Raw genomic sequence first — 21885 nt, forward strand, 5'->3', positions numbered from 1 at the left:
TCTGACACCTGACGCTGTGGACCCTATTATTGTGAGGAATAAATCAGGAGGATGAAGATCTATCTCACTAACATATCAGTCCTTCACTGCAGGTCACAGAGCATTCTGCTGAGAAGGTCAGAATGGCCGCAGATACTGATGTTCAGCTCCTAAAGGTGGTCAAAGATCTTCAAGGTAAGACCATTTCATTCGCAAACCCATCTTTGAATCTTTATCCCTGTTACGTCTGTGTTGAGTCCGTTAACACTCACTAAATTGTTGTGTCTGTGAGATCCGTTAACATTAGTCATAGAGGTCGAAAGCACATAAAAGGCCCTTCGGCCCATCACCAATGGCGCCGGTCAAATACAACCCATTTTCCAGCACTTCTCCCAGAGCCATGCCTGCCCTGGCATCGCAAGTCCACATCTAAATACTCCTTAAATGTTATGAGGGTCCCTGCCTCCACCACCCTTTCAGGCAGCGAGTTCCAGACTCCCACCGCCCTCTGGGTGAAAAGGTTTCCCCTCACATCCCCTCTAAACCTCCCGCCCCTCACCTTAAATCTCTGCCCCCTGGTCATTGATCCCTCCTCCAAGTGGAAACGTTTCTTCCTGTCTACTCTATCTCTGCCCCTCAGAATTTTATACATCTCAATCATGTCCCCCCTCAGTCTCCTCTGCTCCAAGGAAAACATCCCCAGTCTATCCAATCTCTCTTCATAACTAAAACTCTCCAGCCCAGGCAACATCCTGGTAAATCCCCTCTGCTCCCTTTCCAGTGGCTAACACATCCCTCCTATAATGTGGATTCCAGAACTGCCCACAATACTCTAGCTGTGGTCTAACCAACGTTTTATACAGTTCCAGCATAACCTCCCTGCCCTTAAACTATACTCCTCGGCTAATAAAGGCAAGTCTACCACAGGCCTTCTTCACCACTGTACCCACCAGCTCTGCTACCTTAAGGGACGGATGTACATGTACACCAAGGTCCCTCTAATCCTCGGGGTTTCCCAGGGTCCTGCCGTTTATCCTGTATTCCCTTTGCCTTGTTTGTCCTGCCCAAGTGAATCACCTCACACTTATCCCGATTGAATTCCATTGGCCACTGATCAGCCCATCTGACCAGCCCGTCTATATCCTCCTGTAATGGAAGGCTATCCTCCTCACTATTTACCACTCCAACAATTTTCATATCAGCCACAAACTTACTGATCAACCCCCAAACATTCATATCTAAATCATTCATATAAACCACAAACAGCAAGGGCTCCGACATTGATCCCTGCGGAACCCCAACACTGATCCCTGCGGGACCCCAACACTGATCCCTGCGGAACCCCAACACTGATCTCTGTCCTCAACACTGATCCCTGCGGGACCCCAACACTGATCCCTGTGGGACCCCAACACTGATCCCTATGGGACCCCAACACTGATCCCTGTGGAACCCCACCACTGATCCCTATGGGACCCCAACACTGATCCCTGTGGGACCCCAACACTGATCCCTGTCCCCAACACTGATCCCTGTGGGACCCCAACACTGATCCCTATGGGACCCCAACACTGATCCCTGTGGAACCCCAACACTGATCCCTATGGGACCCCAACACTGATCCCTGTGGGACCCCAACACTGATCCCTGTCCCCAACACTGATCCCTGTCCCCAACACTGATCCCCGCGGGACCCCAACACTGATCCCTGTGGGACCCCAACACTGATCCCTGCAGGACCCCAACACTGATCCCTGTGGGACCCCAACACTGATCCCTGTGGGACCCCAACACTGATCCCTGCGGGACCCCAACACTGATCCCTGTGGAACCCCAACAGTGATCCCTGTGGGACCCCAACACTGATCCCTGTCCCCAACACTAATCCCTGCGGAACCCCAACACTGATCCCTGTGGGACCCCAACACTGATCCCTGCGGAACCCCAACACTGATCCCTGCGGGACCCCAACACTGATCCCTGCGCGACCCCAACACTGATCCCTGCGGAACCCCAACACTGATCCCTGCGGAACCCCAACACTGATCCCTGTGGGACCCCAACACTGATCCCTGTGGAACCCCAACACTGATCCCTGTCCCCAACACTGATCCCTGTAGGTCCCCAACACTGATCCCTGTGGGACCCCAACACTGATCCCTGCGGGACCCCAACACTGATCCCTGCGGAACCCCAACACTGATCCCTGCGGGACCCCAACACTGATCCCTGCGGAACCCCAACACTGATCCCTGTGGGACCCCAACACTGATCCCTGTGGGACCCCAACACTGATCCCTGCGGAACCCCAACACTGATCCCTGCGGAACCCCAACACTGATCCCTGCGGATCCCCAACACTGATCCCTGCGGAACCCCAACACTGATCCCTGCGGGACCCCAACACTGATCCCTGCGGGACCCCAACACTGATCCCTGCGGAACCCCAACACTGATCCCTGCGGAACCCCAACACTGATCCCTGCGGGACCCCAACACTGATCCCTGTCCCCAACACTGATCCCTGCGGAACCCCAACACTGATCCCTGCGGAAACCCAACACTGATCCCTGTCCCCAACACTGATCCCTGCGGGACCCCAACACTGATCCCTGCGGGACCCCAACACTGATCCCTGCGGGACCCCAACACTGATCCCTGCGGGACCCCAACACTGATCTCTGTCCTCAACACTGATCCCTGCGGGACCACAACACTGATCCCTGCGGGACCCCAACACTGATCCCTGTCCCCAACACTGATCCCTGCGGGACCCCAACACTGATCCCTGCGGGACCCCAACACTGATCCCTGTCCCCAACACTGATCCCTGTGGGACCCCAACACTGATCCCTGTGGGAGCCCAACACTGATCCCTGCGGAACCCCAACACTGATCCCTGTGGGACCCCAACACTGATCCCTGCGGAACCCCAACACTGATCCCTGTCCCCAACACTGATCCCTGCGGAACCCCAACACTGATCCCTGTGGGACCCCGACACTGATCCCTGCAGAACCCCAACACTGATCCCTGCGGAACCCCAACACTGATCCCTGCGGAACCCCAACACTGATCCCTGTGGGACCCCAACACTGATCCCTGCGGGACCCCAACACTGATCCCTGCGGGACCCCAACACTGATCCCTGTGGGACCCCAACACTGATCCCTGTGGGACCCCAACACTGATCCCTGTCCCCAACACTGATCCCTGCGGGACCCCAACATTGATCCCTGTGGGACCCCAACACTGATCCCCGTCCCCAACACTGATCCCTGCGGGACCCCAACACTGATCCCTGCGGGACCCCAACACTGATCCCTGTGGGACCCCGACACTGATCCCTGTGGGACCCCAACACTGATCCCTGCGGGACCCCAACACTGATCCCTGTGGGACCCCAACACTGATCCCTGTGGGACCCCAACACTGATCCCTGTCCCCAACACTTATCCCTGCGGGACCTCAACACTGATCCCTGCGGGACCCCAACACTGATCCCTGCGGGACCCCAACACTGATCCCTGCGGAACCCCAACACTGATCCCTGTGGGACCCCAACACTGATCCCTGCGGAACCCCAACACTGATCCCTGCGGAACCCCAACACTGATCCCTGCGGAACCCCAACATTGATCCCTGCGGGACCCCAACACTGATCCCTGTCCCCAACACTGATCCCTGTCCCCAACACTGATCCCTGTCCCCAACACTGATCCCTACGGGGCCCCAACACTGATCCCTGCGGAACCACAACACTGATCCCTGCGGGACCCCAACACTGATCCCTGTCCCCAACACTGATCCCTGCGGGACCCCAACACTGATCCCTGCGGGACTCCAACACTGATCCCTGTCCCCAACACTGATCCCTGCGGAACCCCAACACTGATCCCTGTGGGACCCCGACACTGATCCCTGCGGAACCCCAACACTGATCCCTGCGGAACCCCAACACTGATCCCTGCGGAACCCCAACACTGATCCCTGCGGAACCCCAACATTGATCCCTGCGGGACCCCAACACTGATCCCTGTCCCCAACACTGATCCCTGTCCCCAACACTGATCCCTGTCCCCAACACTGATCCCTGTCCCCAACACTGATCCCTACGGGGCCCCAACACTGATCCCTGCGGAACCCCAACACTGATCCCTGCGGAACCCCAACACTGATCCCTGCGGAACCCCAACATTGATCCCTGCGGGACCCCAACACTGATCCCTGCGGGACCCCAACACTGATCCCTGCGGGACCCCAACATTGACCCCTGCGGGACCCCAACACTGATCCCTGCGGGACCCCAACACTGATCCCTGCGGAACCCCAACACTGATCCCTGCGGGACCCCACTGGACACAGGCTTCCAGTCAGAAAAACATCCCGACCATCCCCCGCCGCTTCCTGCCACTCAGACAATTCTGGATCCAATTTACCAAATTTCCTTCAATCCCATGGGCGCACGGTAGCACAGTGGTTAGCACTGTTGCTTCACAGCGCCAGGGTCTCAGGTTCAATTCCCAGCTTGGGAATATCTGTCTGTGTGGGTTTCCTCCGGGTGCTCCGATTTCCTCCCACAAGTCCTGAAAGATGTGCTAGTAGATGAATTGGATATTCTGAATTCTCCCTCTGTGACCTGAACAGGCGCCGGATTGTGGAGACTAGGGGCTTTTCACAGCAACTTCATTGCAGTGTTAATGTAAGCCTACTTGTGACACTAATAAAGATGATTATTTTTAAACTCCCAACATTGCGACTACACCCTTCCTATTCCTGAGCTCTACCCATATTGCCTCGCTGTATGGGCCCTTTGAGATGTCCTCCCTCAGCACAGCTGTGGTATTCTCCTTAACCAATAATACAAATCCCCTACCCCTTCTACATCCCCCTCTATCCCGCCTGAAACATCTAAATCCTGGAATGTTTAGCTGCCAATCCTGTCCTTCCCTCAATCAAGTCTCTATAATGGCAACAACATCATAGTTCCAAGTACTAATCCAAGCTCTGAGCCTTACCTGTTATACTTCTCGCAATGAAGCAAATGTACTTCAGACCACCAGTCCCGCTGTGTTCAGCAACTTCTCCCTGCCTGCTCTACCTTTGAGTCTTACTGGCCTTAGTCTCCAGCTCTCCCTCAGTCACTTCACCTACTGACTGACTGCTCTGGTTCCCATTCCCCTGCCATACTGGTTTGAATCCTCCTGAGTGACTCCAGCAAACCTCCCAGCCAGGATATCAGTGTCCCTCCAGTTTAGATGCAACCTGTCCTTCTTGTGCGGGTCCCACCTGCCCCGGAAGAGATCCCAGTGATCCAGATATCTGAACTCCTCCCTCCTATACCAGCTGTTTAGCCACGTGTTTTAGCTGCTCTATTTTTCTATTTCTAGTCTCACTGGCACATGGCACAAGGAGTAATTCCGAGATGACAATCCTCAAGGTCCTGTTGTTTAACTTACTACCTAACCCTCTGAACTTCCCGTGAAGGACCTCATTGCACTTCCTACCAATGTCATTAGTATCAATATGTACCATGGCTTCTGGCTATTCACCCTACCCCTTCAGAATGCACCCTGCCATTCAGAGACATCCTTGACCCTGGCACCAGGGAGGCAACACACCACCCTGCAGTCTCTTTAACATCCATAGAAGTGCCTATCTGTTGTTCCAACCTATCCATGTGGTCTGTGAGCAGCTGCCATTGGTTACACTTCCTGCAGATGTAGTTGTCTGGACACCTGAAATGTCATGGACCTCCCACATCTCATAGGTGAAGCACTTTACCTCATTGACGGACATTTCTAACACTAATGAATTAATCCAAACAAAAGATACAATTAATTAAATGATCTCTGATGCTAAATTTCCACCATAAATATTACTTTATTACTTTTACACTTCTCTGATATTTGCCGACATATCTACTCTTCTATTTCTCTCGGACTTTTAAGAGGCCGATAGAACACTCCCAGAAAAGTGATTGCCCGTTTTTGTATTTTAACTTCTACCCATATGGCTTAATTTTAAGAGTCTTTCAATATGTTTACCCCATTTACTGCTGTAATTGAAATTAAATGAAAATGAAAATCGCTTATTGTCACGAGTAGGCTTCAATGAAGTTACTGTGAAAAGCCCCTAGTCGCCACATTCCGGCGCCTGTCCGGGGAGGCTGGTACGGGAATCGAACCATGCTGCTGGCCTGCCTTGGTCTGCTTTAAAAGCCAGCAATTTAGCTCAGTGAGCTAAACCAGCCCCTGATTTCCTGATCAAATTTACGACATCCCCTACTTCCGCCTCGCCTGAAGATCCTGGGTGGGATTCTCCTGTAATTTGCGCGTTGGTCCGATGGCGATGCCAAGAACGGCGTGAACCACTCCGGTGTCGGGCCACCCGGAAGTTGCAGAATCCTCCGCACTTCCTGGGGAGAGGCCGGTGCTGGAGGGGTTTGCGCCGCGCCAACGGACGGAGAAGGGCCGGCGCGAGTTGCCGCATGTGCAGAACCGTCGGCCTGGTTCCGCACATGTGCAGACCGGCTGTCGCATTTCCTGCGCATGCGCAGGGGGGGGTTCTTCGCTGCGCCAGCCCCAATCGCGCGTCAGGCCACCGTGCCCCCCCCCCTCCCCAACCCGGGACAGGATTTCCCCCCCTGAGGACTCCACTAGACGGCCTACCAGCCAGGTCCCGCCGTCTTGGACCATGTCCATTTTACGCCAGCGGGACTGGCCAGGAACTGACGGCTGCTCGGCCCATCGGGGCCCGGAGAATTGCCGGGGGTGGGGGGGGTCCCTGCCAACGGCCCCCGACCGGCGTGGCATAAACCCCGCCCAAAATCCAGCACCGGAGAATATGGCAGCCAGCCTCGGAGTGGCGGGGCGGGATTTGCGCCGACCCCCAGGGATTCTCCGACCCAGCCGGGGGTCAGAGAATCCCCTGTATCCTGGAATATTGAGCTGCCAATCCTGCCCCTCTCTCAACCATATCTCATTGACAGCAATGACTTCATACCCCCATGTTTTAATTTGTGCCCTCAATTCATCTGACTGGTTCGTCAGACTCCTTACATTAAAATAAATACCATCCAATTTTGCCAAAATCCCTTGTGATTTAACTGGTCTATAACATCAATGCCTTCCTGACTCATTTGCTGTGTCTTCTAATTTTGGCTGTGTACCTCTCCCTGCTGAAGCTCGTCTCAGCATCCCTGTCCCCTGCCAAGTTAGTTTCAACCCTCCCCAACAGCACTAGCAAACCTCCCTGCAAGGACACTAGTCCCAGTTCAGGTGCAAACCATCCACCTTGCACAGGTCCCACCCTCCCCAAAAATGGTCCCAATGTCCCAGAAATCCAAAGCCCCCCCCCCCCCCCCCCCCCTGCACCATCTCCCCAGCTACACATCCATCTGGCATAACCTCCTGTTGCTATACTCACTAGCTCGTTGCACAGACATAATCCAGAGATCGTTGCACAGACATAGGATCCAGAGCATCCTATCGGGCTGCATCACAGCCTGGTATGGCAACTGCTCGGCCCAGGACCGCAAGGAACTTCAGAGAGTCGTGAATACCGCCCAGTCCATCACACGAACCTGCCTCCCATCCATTGATTCCATCTACACCTCCCGCTGCCGGGGGAAAGCAGGCAGCATAATCAAGGATCCCTCCCACCCGGCTTACTCACTTTTCCAACTTCTTCCATCGGGCAGGAGATTCAGAAGTCTGAGAACAGGACGAACAGACTCAAAAACAGCTTCTTCCCCACTGTTACCAGACTCCTAAATGACCCTCTTATTAACACTACACCCGTGTCTGCTTCATCCGATGCCAATGCTTATGTAGTACATTGTATATATTGTGGTGCCCTATTATGTATTCTCATGTATTTTCTTGAATTCTGTTTAATTCCCTTTTCTTCCCATGTACTGAATGATCTGTTGAGCTGCTTGCAGAAAAATACTTTTCACTGTACCTCGGTACACGTGACAATAAAAAAATCCAATCCAATCCAATCCGATTACTACCCTCTGGGTCCTGTTTTTTCATCTATATCCTCGTTCCCTGAATTCTGCTTTCAAGACCTCACCCCCTTGTCTGCCTATATCATTGGTAGCCATGATGTGGAGATGCCGGCGTTGGACTGGGGTGAGTACAGTAAGAAGTCTTACAACACCAGGTTAAAGTCCAACAGGTTTGTTTCAAACACTAGCTTTCGGAGCAGTGCTCCGAAAGCTCGTGCTTGAAACAAACCTGTTGGACTTTAACCTGGTGTTGTAAGACTTCTTACTATATCATTGGTACCACCGTGTACCGTGATTTCTGTTTGCCCTCCCCCTTCAGGATGCCCTGTAGCCGTTCAGTGACATCATTGACCCTGGCACCAGGAAGGCAACGCACCATCCTAGAAGCTCATTGGCGTCCGGCCTGAATGTTCCCCTTACAAATGAATCCCCTCCAACTGCAGCCATGTCGTTCTACCTCCTCCCTTCTTGCCCAGCAGAACCAGCCATAACCCCATGAAGTTGGCTGCTTTGCCCAACAGAGTACCCTCCCCCCCAAATAGTATTCACTGAGCCTGTCGCGCCTGGGTGAGGTCCATTAACACTCACTGATCCTATTTCACAGATTCGATCCAAGAGCTTTGCAAAGAGCAGGAGAGGAACCAGCAGCCCATCACTGACGCTAACCCTGTTCTCTACAGACTGTGCATGAAGCTCGAGTACCTGTTACAGGTGGGAAATCTCACTCTGCAGCCACACTCCCCCCCCCCCCCCCCCCCCCACCCCCCCCAACCATTATATATTTTCTGTGTATGAATTTTCGAACATCAGGGTTTGGGCTGCTGATGCTGACACACTGGAAGTATTTGTGTCTAATTATCATTCTCTCTTCCTATCTTTATCTCTCTGTTTATAGCTCACTCTGCCTCTCTGACTTCCTCTGTGACGAGCTCTACTTGCCCTTTATTCTCGCCCTGTCCATCAGCCTCTCTCTCGTTCTCTCTCTCTGCCTACATCTGTCTCTCCCTCACACTCTCTGTCTCCAATTCGCTCCGTCTCTCTCCGTCTGTTCCTGTCTTTCAGATGAAATCGTTCCCATTTTTCTCTCTCCCCAGTATGACCAAAAGGAGAAGAAAGATATTTTCGGTAATCAGAAGGATTATTGGGATTATATCTGTGTCAGCCTGAACAGTCACAAGTGTGGAACGGATGCACTGAAATGTATTAACCACACAACCAGGGTAGGTGCTGACGGAACGAGCTTTATTGAAACTTGTGTTTGGAGTTTTCTCTCTGGGGACACTCCAAGCTTACAAATTTACACAAAAATATACAGAAATAGGCAAGAAATAAATCTTAGTCCCCAAATCTCAATGATTTTTTTTTTGTTTAAAATTTAGAGAACCCAATTCATTTTTTCCAATTAAGGGGCAATTTAGCCTGGCCAATCCACCTAGCCTGCACATCTTTGGGTTGTGTGGGTGAAACCCACGCAGACACGGGGAGAATGTGCAAACTCCACACGGACAGTGACCCAGAGCCGGGATCGAACCTGGGACCTCGGCGCCGTGAGGCTGCAGGGCTAATCCACCGCGCCACCGTGCTGCCCTATGATTAACAGAAACCAGGAGACCCCATGACTGGTATCAATCATCCCCACTGATCCATGAATCACTGACAATTGTCTCCACCCAGAAGGGCTGAATGAGATCGCGCAGCAGACTGGGGCTGGACCCTGGGATTTTGGCTCATTTACACATGATAATGATAAACTTTATTATTGTCACAAGTAAGCTTACATTAACACTGCAATGAAGTTACTGTGAAAAGCCCCTAGTCGCCACATTCCGGCGCCTGTTCGGGTACACAGAGGGAGAATTCAGAATGTCCAATTCACCTAACAGCACATCTTTCGGGACTTGTGGGAGGAAACCGGAGCACCCGGAGGAAACCCACGCAGACACAGGGAGAACGTGCAGACTCCGCACAGACAGTGACCCAAGCCAGGAATCGAACCCGGGACCCTGGCGCTGTGAAACAACAGTCACGGAAGGCGATGTGCGCGTTTGAACACGCTTACCGTTGGTGCAAGTAGCATTTCCTTTGCACTAATTAACGAGACTGTACCCTGTTCTGCTCTCTTTCTCTTTGTGGACAATAGCTGAAGACCTCAATGGGGAAAGGACGAGCATTCATCCGGTATAGTCTGGTTCAACAACAACTGGCGGACTTGCTGCAGCTATGTTTCCTCAATCAGGATGTGGCCAGGTAAGGGGGAAGGTGCTTTACATACCCGGATGGGAAGGGGCAGGGATCAATACAAGGAGATTTAACACAAAAATAATCCTCCGTTATCTGCAGGACACAGTGCTGCTGGTGTCAGTGCGCAACCTGATCTCAATTCACAGCAACGGGTATTCCCAATCCCACACTGTCCCTATTCCCAACCCTTCACTGTCCCTATTCCCAATAACTCACTATCCCTATTCCCAATCCCACACTCTCCCTATTCCCAACCCTTCACTGTCCCTATTCCCAATAACTCACTATCCCTATTCCCAATCCCACACTCTCCCTATTCCCAATCCTTCACTGTCCCTATTCCCAATAACTCACTATCCCTCTTCCCAATCCCAGACTGTCCCTATCCCCAATCCCACACAATCCCTATTCCCAACCCTTCACTATCCCTATTCCCAATCCCTTCACTGTCCCTATTCCCAATCCCAGACTGTCCCTATTCCCAATCCCTCACTATCCCTATTCCCAATACCTCTCTGTCCCTAATCCCAATCCCTCTCTGTCCCTATTCCCAATCCCAGACTGTCCCTATTCCCAATCCCTCACTATCCCTATTCCCAATCCGTCACTGTCCCTATTCCCAATCCCTCACTATCCCTATTCCCAATCCCTCACTATCCCTATACCCAATCCCTCACTGTCCCTATTCCCAATCCCAGACCGTCCCTGTTCCCAATCCCAGACTGTCCCTATTCCCAATCCCGCACTCTCCCTATTCCCAATCCCTCCCTATTCCCAAACCTTCACTGTCCCTATTCCCAATCCCTCATTATCCCTATTCCCAATCCCACACTATCCCTATTCACAATCCCTCACTATCCCTATTCCCAATCCCATACTATCCCTATTCCCAATCCCACACTATCCCTATTCCCAATCCCTCACTGTCCCTATTCCCAATCCCACACTATCCCTACTCCCAATCCCTCACTATCCCTATTCCCAATCCCTCGCTATCCCTAATCCCAATCCCAGACTGTCCCTATTCCCAATCCCACACTATCCATATTCCCAATCCCTCACTGTCCCAATTCCCAATCCATCACTATCCCTATTCCCAATCCCTCTCTGTCCCTATTCCCAATCCCACACTATCCCTATTCCCAATCCCAGAATATCCCTATTCCCAATCTCTCCCTATTCCCAATCCTTCACTGTCCCTATTCCCAATCCCAGACTGTCCCTATTCCCAATCCCTCACTGTCCCTATTCCCAATCCCTCACTCTCCCTATTCCCAATCCCAGACTATCCCTATTCCCAATCCCTCACTATCCCTATTCCCAATCCTAGACTGTCCCTATTCCCAATAACACGCTCTCCCTATTCCCAATCCCACATTGTCCCTATCCCCAATCCGACACTCTCCCTATTCCCAATCCCTCACTGTCCCTATTCCCAATCCCTCACTGTCCCTATTCCCAATCCCAGACTGTCCCTATTCCCAATCCCAGACTGTCACTATTCCCAATCCCACACTGTCCCTATTCCCAATCCCACACTATCCTTATTCCCAATCCCAGACTATCCCTATTCTCAATCCCTCCCTATTCCCAATCCTTCACTGTCCCTATTCCCAATCCCAGTCTGTTCCTATTCCCAATCCCTCACTATCCCTATTCCCAATCCCTCACTGTCCCTATTCCCAATCCCAGACTGTCCCTATTCCCAATCCCTCACTGTCCCTATTCCCAATCCCTCACTGTCCCTATTCCCAATCCCAGACTATCCCTATTCCCAATCCCTCACTATCCCTATTGCCAATCCCAGACTGTCCCAATTCCCAATCCCTCACTATCCCTATTCCCAATCCCTCACTTTCCCTATTCCCAATCCCAGACTGTCCCTATTCCCAATCGCTCACTATCCTTATTCCCAATCCCAGACTGTCCCTATTCCAAATCCCTCACTATCCCTATTCCCAATCCCACACTGTCCCTATTCCCAATCCCACACTGTCCCTATTCCCAATCCCAGACTGTCCCTATTCCCAATCCTTCACTATCCCTATTCCCAATCCCTCACTATCCCTATTCCCAATCCCAGCCTGTCCCTATTCCCAATCCCACACTCTCCCTATTCCCAATCCCAGACTGTCCCTATTCCCAATCCCAGACTGTCCCTATTCCCAATCCCTCACTATCCGTATTCCCAATCCCAGACTGTCCCTATTCTCAATCCCAGACTGTCCCTATTCCCAATCCCTCACTGTCCCTATTCCCAATCCCACACTATCCCTATTCCCAATCCCTCACTATCCCTATTCCCAATCCCTCACTGTCCGAGTCGGATGCTGAGCCTGTGGAACAGGGTTACCCGGAGCTGATGGAGACGTTAGGGAGCAGCCGGGACATTCAGAGGGAGGTGACAGCGACACTCCAGCAGGTCCATAGCCGGTTGGAGGAGTCCCAGAGGCTACGCCGCTGCAGTTGGTGCCGGTAATGAGTGGCACTGAGTCCAATACTGCCAGGGTGTCCAAGGTGTCGCACAGTCGGTGACGGCCATGGCTGAGGGTCTGGGCAGAATGCCCACCTCGCTGGGGGATGAGACCTGTACCAGGCTGGCCTTGATGAGGTTCTGTGGGACATGTCCCGCTCTCAGGTGGGCATGGCCGAGATGCTGCGGAGCTTGTCAAGTCCCAGGTGGGAATGGCTGAGACGCTGCGGAGCTTGTCCCAGTCCCAGTCCCAGGTGGGAATGGCCGAGATGCTGCGGAGCTTGTCCCAGTCCCAGTCCCAGGTGGGAATGGCCGAGATGCTGCGGAGCTTGTCCCAGTCCCAGTCGGGCATGGCCGAGACGCTGCGGAGCTTGTCCCAGTCCCAGTCGGAGGTGGGAATGGCCGAGATGCTGTGGAGCTTGTCCCAGTCCCAGTCGGGCATGGCCGAGACGCTGCGGAGCTTGTCCCAGTCCCAGTCGGAGGTGGGAATGGCCGAGACGCTGTGGAGCTTGTCCCAGTCCCAGTCCCAGTCGGGCATGGCCGAGACGCTGTGGAGCTTGTCCCAGTCCCAGTCGGGCATGGCCGAGACGCTGCGGAGCTTGTCCCAGTCCCAGTCCCAGGTGGGAATGGCCGAGACGCTGCGGAGCTTGTCCCAGTCCCAGTCGGGCATGGTTGAGACGCTGTGGAGCTTGTCCCAGTCCCAGTCGGGCATGGTTGAGACGCTGTGGAGCTTGTCCCAGTCCCAGTCGGGCATGGTTGAGATGCTGTGGAGCTTGTCCCAGTCCCAGTCGGGCATGGTTGAGACGCTGTGGAGCTTGTCCCAGTCCCAGTCGGGCATGGTTGAGATGCTGTGGAGCTTGTCCCAGTCCCAGTCGGGCATGGTTGAGACGCTGTGGAGCTTGTCCCAGTCCCAGTCGGGCATGGCCGAGATGCTGCGGAGCTTGTCCCAGTCCCAGGTGGGAATGGCCGAGACGCTGCGGAGCTTGTCCCAGTCCCAGTCCCAGTCGGGCATGGCCGAGACGCTGCGGAGCTTGTCCCAGTCCCAGGTGGGAATGGCCGAGACGCTGTGGAGCTTGTCCCAGTCCCAGTCCCAGTCCCAGGTGGGAATGGCCGAGACGCTGTGGAGCTTGTCCCAGTCCCAGTCCCAGTCCCAGGTGGGAATGGCCGAGACGCTGCGGAGCTTGTCCCAGTCCCAGTCCCAGTCGGGCATGGCCGAGACGCTGCGGAGCTTGTCCCAGTCCCAGGTGGGAATGGCCGAGACGCTGTGGAGCTTGTCCCAGTCCCAGTCCCAGTCCCAGGTGGGAATGGCCGAGACGCTGCGGAGCTTGTCCCAGTCCCAGTCCCAGTCGGGCATGGCCGAGACGCTGTGGAGCTTGTCCCAGTCACTGAGGAGCATCACCGAGGGGGCCGACACGATGGTGCAGAGCGTGGGGAGCCGCCAGGGATGGCAGATGCAGGGGCAGCCGGGGCTCGAACCAGCTGCCTCTCCATCCCGAGGTGAACCCAGGGACCCTATGGGTACTGAGCGGGAGGAGGGGGGCTCTGAGTGCCAACCCGGACCTGTCCAATGGAGTGGCAACAATGGCCACCAGCTTCCCCGAGTTCCACCCCTCTGATTAGGCCGCGTCTCGGGGTCAGCACACGGGACAGGGCGGCACGGCTGTGCTGGTAACAAGTGCACCGGAGCCCTTTGCCCCAGAGCCCAGAGAGGACGCCCGCCAGGGAAATTGTGGGCCCTTGTGGTAAGCAGCTGGTTGGTTTCACCTCAGATGTGCATCCTGGGGAGACACCTCAACGTAGTGGTAGACCTAGGGGGGGCCAAGCACATTGAGGATCACTGAGGGTGCCAGGGGAGGGGAGAGAGGGTGGGGGATGGTAGTAGGGGGTGAAGGGGGGGGGGGGGGGGTGAGAGGCTGGTGGGAAGGTGAGTGGGAAACTGTATGACGTCTACGACACAAAGAACACTTGAGCGCAACCACTATGATGCCTCTGTCACTTTCTTCTGCAACCCAGGCTGACCTCTGAACCCTTAACCCATCTCTCCAGGCAGCTCCCCCTCCCTATGACACCCACCCCCCCACCTCCCGCCATGGACATGTCCCCGGAGTTGTGTCCCAGCCCCTGGGTGTCCGGATGTTGGCTGCTGTGTGTGTGGTGTTGCATCCTGCAGCTCCTGTCTTCTATGTATCTATGTATGAAGGTGTGATTGGGTTGCTAGGCAATGACTCCCGCATTCTACATGGCCCACCCACGGGAACGCACTTGGGTTGTGTGAAGTGTTCCCTTAACCACGGTTGCCAATTCCCTGTTAGCGACAGCCTTCAGCCGCACGGCCAGAGGCCTCGGCAGTCAGTGGATGTGATGGGTGGTCAGTGGGACAGATGGGATGGGACTTTCAAAAGGAGCACTAATCGGCTCCAACGTGAGCACTCACTGGGAGGGTCGCTGAATGACGGGAGGCCTTTGGATGTGGGGTGGCTCCCGTTAATTGTATGGAAATGGGGCTTAAGTGGTGATAATTGGTTTCTCGCCACCTTGCGTCGAGATCCCGATTTAGCCCACGGAGGCGGGCCGATTGCATCGCAAACTGTTTGGCGACTGACACAGTTCTTGTTTTCGGCCATCCCACTATTCACCGGCCTCGTTTGGGTTGAGCAGAGTGTAACCAGGCCGGAGAATCGCGCCCCAGGGCTGGGAATTGAATATCTAAGGGTACGCAGTATTTCAGAAAGATAGACTGAAAGGGAAAGGAGATGGCGTAGCGCTGCTGGTGAGGACAGGGATCAGCGCTGGAATGAGGAATCACATAAGCTCTGGAGATCAAGATGTGGAATCAGTCTGGACAAAATAAAGGGCGGGATTCTCCCACCCCCGCCGGGCCGGAGAATCGCTGGAGGGGCGGGGGGGGGCGTGAATCCCGCCCCGCCATCGCGACGCAGGCTGCTCCGGCGGCGGTTTATCGGCAGGGCGGGAATCGCGTCGCAACGTTCGGGGGCCATTGGTAGCGGCCCCCCCCGGCGATTCCCAGGCCCACGATGGGCCGAGTGGCCGCCCGTTTTTGGACAGTCCCGCTGGTGTATATCACACCAGGTCCGTACCGGCGAGACCTGGTTCTGCGGGCGGCCTGCGGAGCCCTCGGGGTGTGTGTGTGTGGGGGGGGGGGGGGGGGGGGGGGGGGGGGGTCGCAGGGGGATCTGGCCCCGGGGTTGGAGGGGCCAGATCCACGGTGGCCTGGCCTGCAAATGGGGCCCACCAATCCGTGGGCCGGCTTGTGCCGTGGGGGCACTCTTTCCCTCCGCGCCGGCCGCTGTAACGGTTCGCCATGGCCGGCGTGGAGAAGAACCCCCCCTGCACATGCGCTGGGATGATGCCAGCACACGCTGGCGCTCCCGTGCATGCACCAACTCGCGCCAGCCGGCGGAGGCCATCGGCGCCGGCCTAGCCCCTGAAGGTGCGGAGGATTCAGCACCTTCCGGGAGGCTCGACACCGGAGTGGTTCACGCCACTCCTCGACGCCGGTACGGCCGCCCCGCCAGTTAGGGGAGAATCCCGCCTAAGAAATAGCAAAGGGAATAAGTACTTGGTAGGAGTAACCTATAGGTCCCCAAACAGTAGTTTCACAGCGGGGCACAGTATAAACCAGGAAATACTGGGGGCTTGCAAGAAAGGTACGGCAATAATCGTGGGTGATTTTAAATTGGCAATGGGTAGCCTGGAGCATCGAATGTGTTAGAGATTGTTTCTTGGAACAATATGTTGGGGAATCAAACAGGGAGGAGGCGGCTCTGGATTTGTTATTGTGTCATGAGGAGGGATTAATTAATGACCTCATAGTAGGATTTGGATATGTTTATTGTCACGTGTACCGAGGTACAGTGAAAAGTATTTTTCTGCAAGCAGCTAAACTCAAGGATCCACTGGGGAGTAGTGACCATAGTGTGGTCAAATTCAAATTTGAGGGCGAGAAAATGGAATCCCACACTAGTGTTCTGGAATTAAACAAAGGGAATTAAGTTGGTTTGAAGGCAGATTTGACCCAGATAGACCAGGCAGGAAGGCTGAAAGGTCGGACAGCTGATGAGCAGTGGCAGTTGTTTAAGGAGATACTCAATTCCTCACAACTAAAATATATCCCAGTGAGGAAGAGAGGGGTAAAAAACATCCATGGCTAAACAAGGAAGTTGAGGGCAATAGAAAGATAAAAACTCAGGTGTATCCCGTACCAGCCTCCTCGGACAGGCGCCAGAATGTGGCGACTAGGGGCTTTTCACAGTAACTTCATTGAAGCCTACTCGTGACAATAAGCGATTTTCATTTTTCATTTCATATTGCAAAGGCCAGTGGCAGGCTGGAAGATTGGGAAACTTTCAAACATAAACAAAGGGATACTAAAAAAGTACTTAAAAGAGTCAAGGTAAATTACCGAAGAAAACTAACACAGAATATCAAAAAGGATCGCAAAACCTTCTATAGGTACATAAAAGGGAAGCCTTCCCTTATATCGATCAAATGACCACACAGCCAGTTAGTTAGTTCAAAAGATGGTTTATTTGCATACACAAGAGTTACCTCAACATGCAAACACAATATCTACTACGAGTTAAACTACACCTATCAGTTACAATAACCTACACTTAACTTCAGGGCGACCGGCACTGTGCAAGTGGATAAGGCCTTTATCTGGATTTCACTTGGCTGGTTTGAAGAAAGTGGCTCTGTCTCTGCTGGGCTCATCCTCCAGGTAGCGATCATTGGTCTTGAACTTGGCTGGCTGTTCCTGCTGCAATTGGGTTGGCACAGGCCGGATCCAAAAGAGACAGTTTCCCTCTTTTATCCCCCTGGGATTTCTCACTCTTTTGGGCGGTCCTTAATCTTGGAGCCAATAGTTCGACAGGACTCTGATCAATGTCTTCGATTTTGGCCAATAAAGGGGCAGGTGCCTTGGTGGCTGGGCGGGTCCTAGTGGTCATTGACCTTGGAAGTTGTGCTTTCTGAGTAAGGGAAGTGGCGCCGATCAGTCTGTGGCTGTACCGGTTGCTTGATTGGAGTTCTATTGTCCTGGGAAAATGGGCCAATAAAATGCAAATGAGCGGGGGCTTCGATCAGGCCTGGTTACCTGTGTTTCAGATACACATGGACTGTGTATCTGTCTGAGTCCTGGGTTGGCCATAATTCCCATGGTCCTTTGCAGGTGGCCATCTTAGATGGCTACAACACTCATCCCTGGAGCATCTTAACAATGAGGACTCCTACATCAGACTCCTATTTATTGACTGCAGCTCCGCCTTCAACACCATAATCCCAGCCAAGCTAATATCAAAGCTCCAAAACCTAGGACTTGGCTCTCCACTCTGCAACTGGATCCTCGACTTTCTGACCCACAGACTACAATCAGTAAGAATAAACAACAACATCTCCTCCACAATAGTCTTCAATACCGGGGCCCCGCAAGGCTGCGTACTTAGCCCCCTACTATAATCCCTGTACACACACGAGTGCGTGGCAAAACTTGGTTCCAACTCCATCTACAAATTGGCTGATGATATGACCATAGTGGGCCGGATCTCGAATAACGACGAGTCAGAATACAGGAGGGAGATAGAGAACCTACTGGAGTGGTGTAACAACAACAATCTCTCCCTCAATGCCAGCAAAACTAAAGCTTTCGGAGCACTGCTCCTTCCTCAGGTTCCTAATTCACCTGAGGAAGGAGCAGTGCTCCGAAAGCTAGTGTTTGAAACAAACATGTTTCACTTTAACCTGGTGTTGTAAGGCTTCTTACTGTGCTCACCCCAGTCCAACGCCGGCATCTCCACATCACAGCAAAACTAAAGAGCTGGTCATTGACATCAGGAAGCAAAGTACTGTACACACCCCTGTCAGCATCAACGGGGCCGAGGTGGAGATGGTTAGCAGTTTCAAATTCCTAGGGGTGCACATCTCCAAAAATCTGTCCTGGTCCACTCACGTCGACGCTACCACCAAGAAAGCGCAACAGCGCCTATACTTCCTCAGGAAACTAAGGAAATTCGGCATGTCCACATTAACCCTTACCAACTTTTACAGATGCACTATAGAGAGCATCCTATCTGGCTGCATCACAGCCTGGGTATGGCAACTGCTCGGCCCAGGACCGCAAGGAACTTCAGAGAGTCGTGAACACAGCCCAGTCCATCACACAAACCTGCCTCCCATCCATTGATTCCATCTACACCTCCCGCTGCCTGGGGAAAGCGGGCAGCATAATCAAAGATCCCTCCCACCCGGCTTACTCTCCCTTCCAACTTCTTCCATCGGGCAGGAGATACAGAAGTCTGAGAACACGCACGAACAGACTCAAAAACAGCTTCTTCCCCGCTGTCACCAGACTCCTAAATGACCCTCTTATGGACTGAACTGATGTCTTCACACATCTTCTCTACTGAGCAGTACTACACTCCGTATGCTTCACCCGATGTCTGTGTCTATGTATTGACATTGTGTATTCATGTATGTTCTATGTTTTTTTATGTATGAAACGATCTGTCTGGACTGTGCGCAGAACAATACATTTCATTGCACCTCGGTACACGTGACAATAAATCTAAATCAAATCAAAAATTCATCTACAACATGATTGGAGCGAGTCACCAAGGCTCCTTCAATTGTAACTTCCAAACCCCTGAACTTATCTTCTGATAACGAGCAGGGGCTGGATTCTCCAAGCCCCCGCCGGATCAGAGAATCGCCAGTGGGCGGCGTGAATCCCGCCCTGCCGCTCTGACGCCGGCTGCTGAATTCTCCGGCGTTGGTTTTCGGGTGGGGGGCAGGGATCACGCCGTGCCGGTCGGGGGCCATTGGCAGCGCCCCCCCCCCCCCCCAGCAATACTCCAGGCCCCGATGGGCCGAGCGGCCGTGCGTTCCTGGCCAGTCCCTGCCGGCGTGAAATGGACATGATCCATTCCGGCGGGACCGGGCTTGGAGGGCGTCTAGCGAAGTCCTGGGGGGGGGGGAGCGGGGGGATCTGGCCCCAGGGGGATCCCCACGGTGGCCTGGCCCACGATTAGGGACCACCGATCTGTGGGCGGGTCCTGTGACATGAAACCCACTGCGCATGCGCAGGAAACACGCTGGCGGTTCTGCTCATGCGCAAGAATATGCCGTCGGTCCTGCGCATGCGCCAATTCTCACCGGCCCATGGCAGCCCTTCGGCGCTGGTTGGCACAGCGCCAACCTCTCCGGCGCCGGCCTGGGGCCTGGAAGTGCGGAGGATTCCGCACATTCCGGGTGGCCCGACGCCGGAGTGGTTCGCGCCACTCTTGGCGTCGGACCGTCCCGCCAATTGCGGGAGAATCCCGGCCCTGATTTCTCCAACCGGAGTTTAGGGAACCCTGGATAACGAGGGATATTATGAATCTTGTCAAAAAGAAAAAGGAAGCATTCGTAAGGTCTAAAAGGCTTAGGACAAATAAAGCCCTTGAAGAATGTAAAGCAAGTAGGAAGGAACATAAGGTAGGAGTTAGGAAGGCTAAAAGGGGTCATTAAATGTCGTTGGCAAACAGGATTAAGGAAAATCCTAAAGCATATTATACATATATAAAGAGCAAGAGGGTAGCCAGAGAAAGGATTGGTCCATTCAAGGATATTGGAGGGAATCTATGTGTGGAACCAGAGGAAATGGGAGAGATACTAAATGAATACTTTGCCTCTGTATTCACCAAAGGAAGGACTCGGTGGATGAGGAGTATGGGGTAGAGCGTGTAGATATTCTGAGTCAGGTTGATATTAATAAAGAGGAGGTGTTGGGCATCTTAAAAAGCATTGAAGTAGGTAAGTCCCCAGGGCCTGATGGGATCTATCCCAGAATACTGGAGGGAAACAAGGGAGGACATTGCTGGGGCCTTGACAGTATCTTGTATCCTCATTGGCTACAGGTGGAGTTCCAGAGGGCTGGAGAGTAGCCAATGTTGCTCCATTGTTTAAGAAGGGCAGCAGGGATAATCCAGGAAATTATAGGCCGGTGAGCCTTACGTCAGAGGTAGGGGAATTATTGGAAAAGATTCTAGAGATAGGATTTACTCACATTTGGAAACAAATGGATTTATTAGTGATGCACAGCATGGTTTTGTGAAGGGGAGGTTGTGCTCACGAATTTGATCGAGTGTTTCGAGGAAGTGACAAAGATGATAGATGAGGGAAAGGTAGTAGATGTTGTATACACGGAGGACTTCAGTAAAGCCTTTGACAAGGTACCTCATGCAACAAAAGTCTAAAGTCACATGGGATTCAGAGGAAGGCTGGCAAGTTGGATACAGAACTGGCTTGGGCACAGAAGACAGAGGGTAGCAGTAGAAGGTGTTTTTCTGAATGGAAGGCTGTGACTAGCAGCGTTCCCACAGAGGGGATCAGTTCTGGGGCCTTGTTGTTCGTAGTGTATATAAATGATTTGGAAGGAAATGTAGCTTGTCTCCACTGAAGGATAGGCAGGGAATCTATGTGTGGAGCCAGAGGAAATGTGTGAGGTACTAAATGAATACTTTGCATCAGTATTCACCAAAGAGAAGGAATCATGGATGTTGTGTCTGGAGAAGGGTGTTTAGATAGCCTGGGTCACATTGAGATCCAAAAAGACGATGTGTTGGGCGTCTTGAAAAATATTAAGGTAGACAAGTCCCAGGGCTGGATGGGATCTACCCCAGAATACTGAAGGAGGCTAGAGAGGAAATTGCTGATGGCCTTGACAGAAATCTTTGGATCCTCACTGTCTTCAGGTGATGTCCCGGAGGACTGGAGAATAGCCAATGTTGTTCCTTTGTTTAAGAAGGGTAGCAAGGATAATCCAGGGAATACAAGCTGGTGAGCCTTACGTTAGTGGTAGGGAAACGACTGAGAGAATTCTTCGAGACAGAGAATCTACTCCCATTTGGAAGCAAATGGATGTATTAGCGAGAGGCAGCACGGTTTTGTGAAGCGGGAGGTCCTGAGTCACTAACGTTGATAGAGTTTTTCGAGGAGGTCACAAAGATGATTGATGCAGGTAGGACAGTGGATGTTGTCTATATGGACTTCAGTAAGGCCTTTGACAAGGTCCCTCATGGCAGACTGGGACAAAAAGTGAAGTCACATGGGATCAGAGGTGAGCTGACAAGATGGATACAGAACTGGCTAGGTCACAGAAGGCAGAGGGTAGCAATGGAAG

At 53.1% G+C, this 21885-nt stretch overlaps 1 protein-coding gene across 1 annotated transcript in view; it reads left to right on the plus strand.

Annotated features, from left to right (window-relative positions):
• The window catches only part of LOC119962226 (FYVE and coiled-coil domain-containing protein 1-like), a 100752-nt gene that overhangs the window by 21632 nt on the left and 57235 nt on the right, over positions 1 to 21885 (plus strand). The window contains exons 2-5 of the mRNA XM_038790210.1: positions 93 to 174; positions 8598 to 8704; positions 9088 to 9213; positions 10134 to 10240. Coding sequence (XP_038646138.1) covers positions 123 to 174; positions 8598 to 8704; positions 9088 to 9213; positions 10134 to 10240 — 392 coding nt within the window. The 5' untranslated portion in view covers positions 93 to 122. The remainder of the gene's footprint in view (positions 1 to 92; positions 175 to 8597; positions 8705 to 9087; positions 9214 to 10133; positions 10241 to 21885) is intronic.

The sequence above is a fragment of the Scyliorhinus canicula genome, chromosome 2, assembly GCF_902713615.1.
Source record: "Scyliorhinus canicula chromosome 2, sScyCan1.1, whole genome shotgun sequence".
In the NCBI taxonomy this organism is placed as follows: Eukaryota; Metazoa; Chordata; class Chondrichthyes; order Carcharhiniformes; family Scyliorhinidae; genus Scyliorhinus; species Scyliorhinus canicula.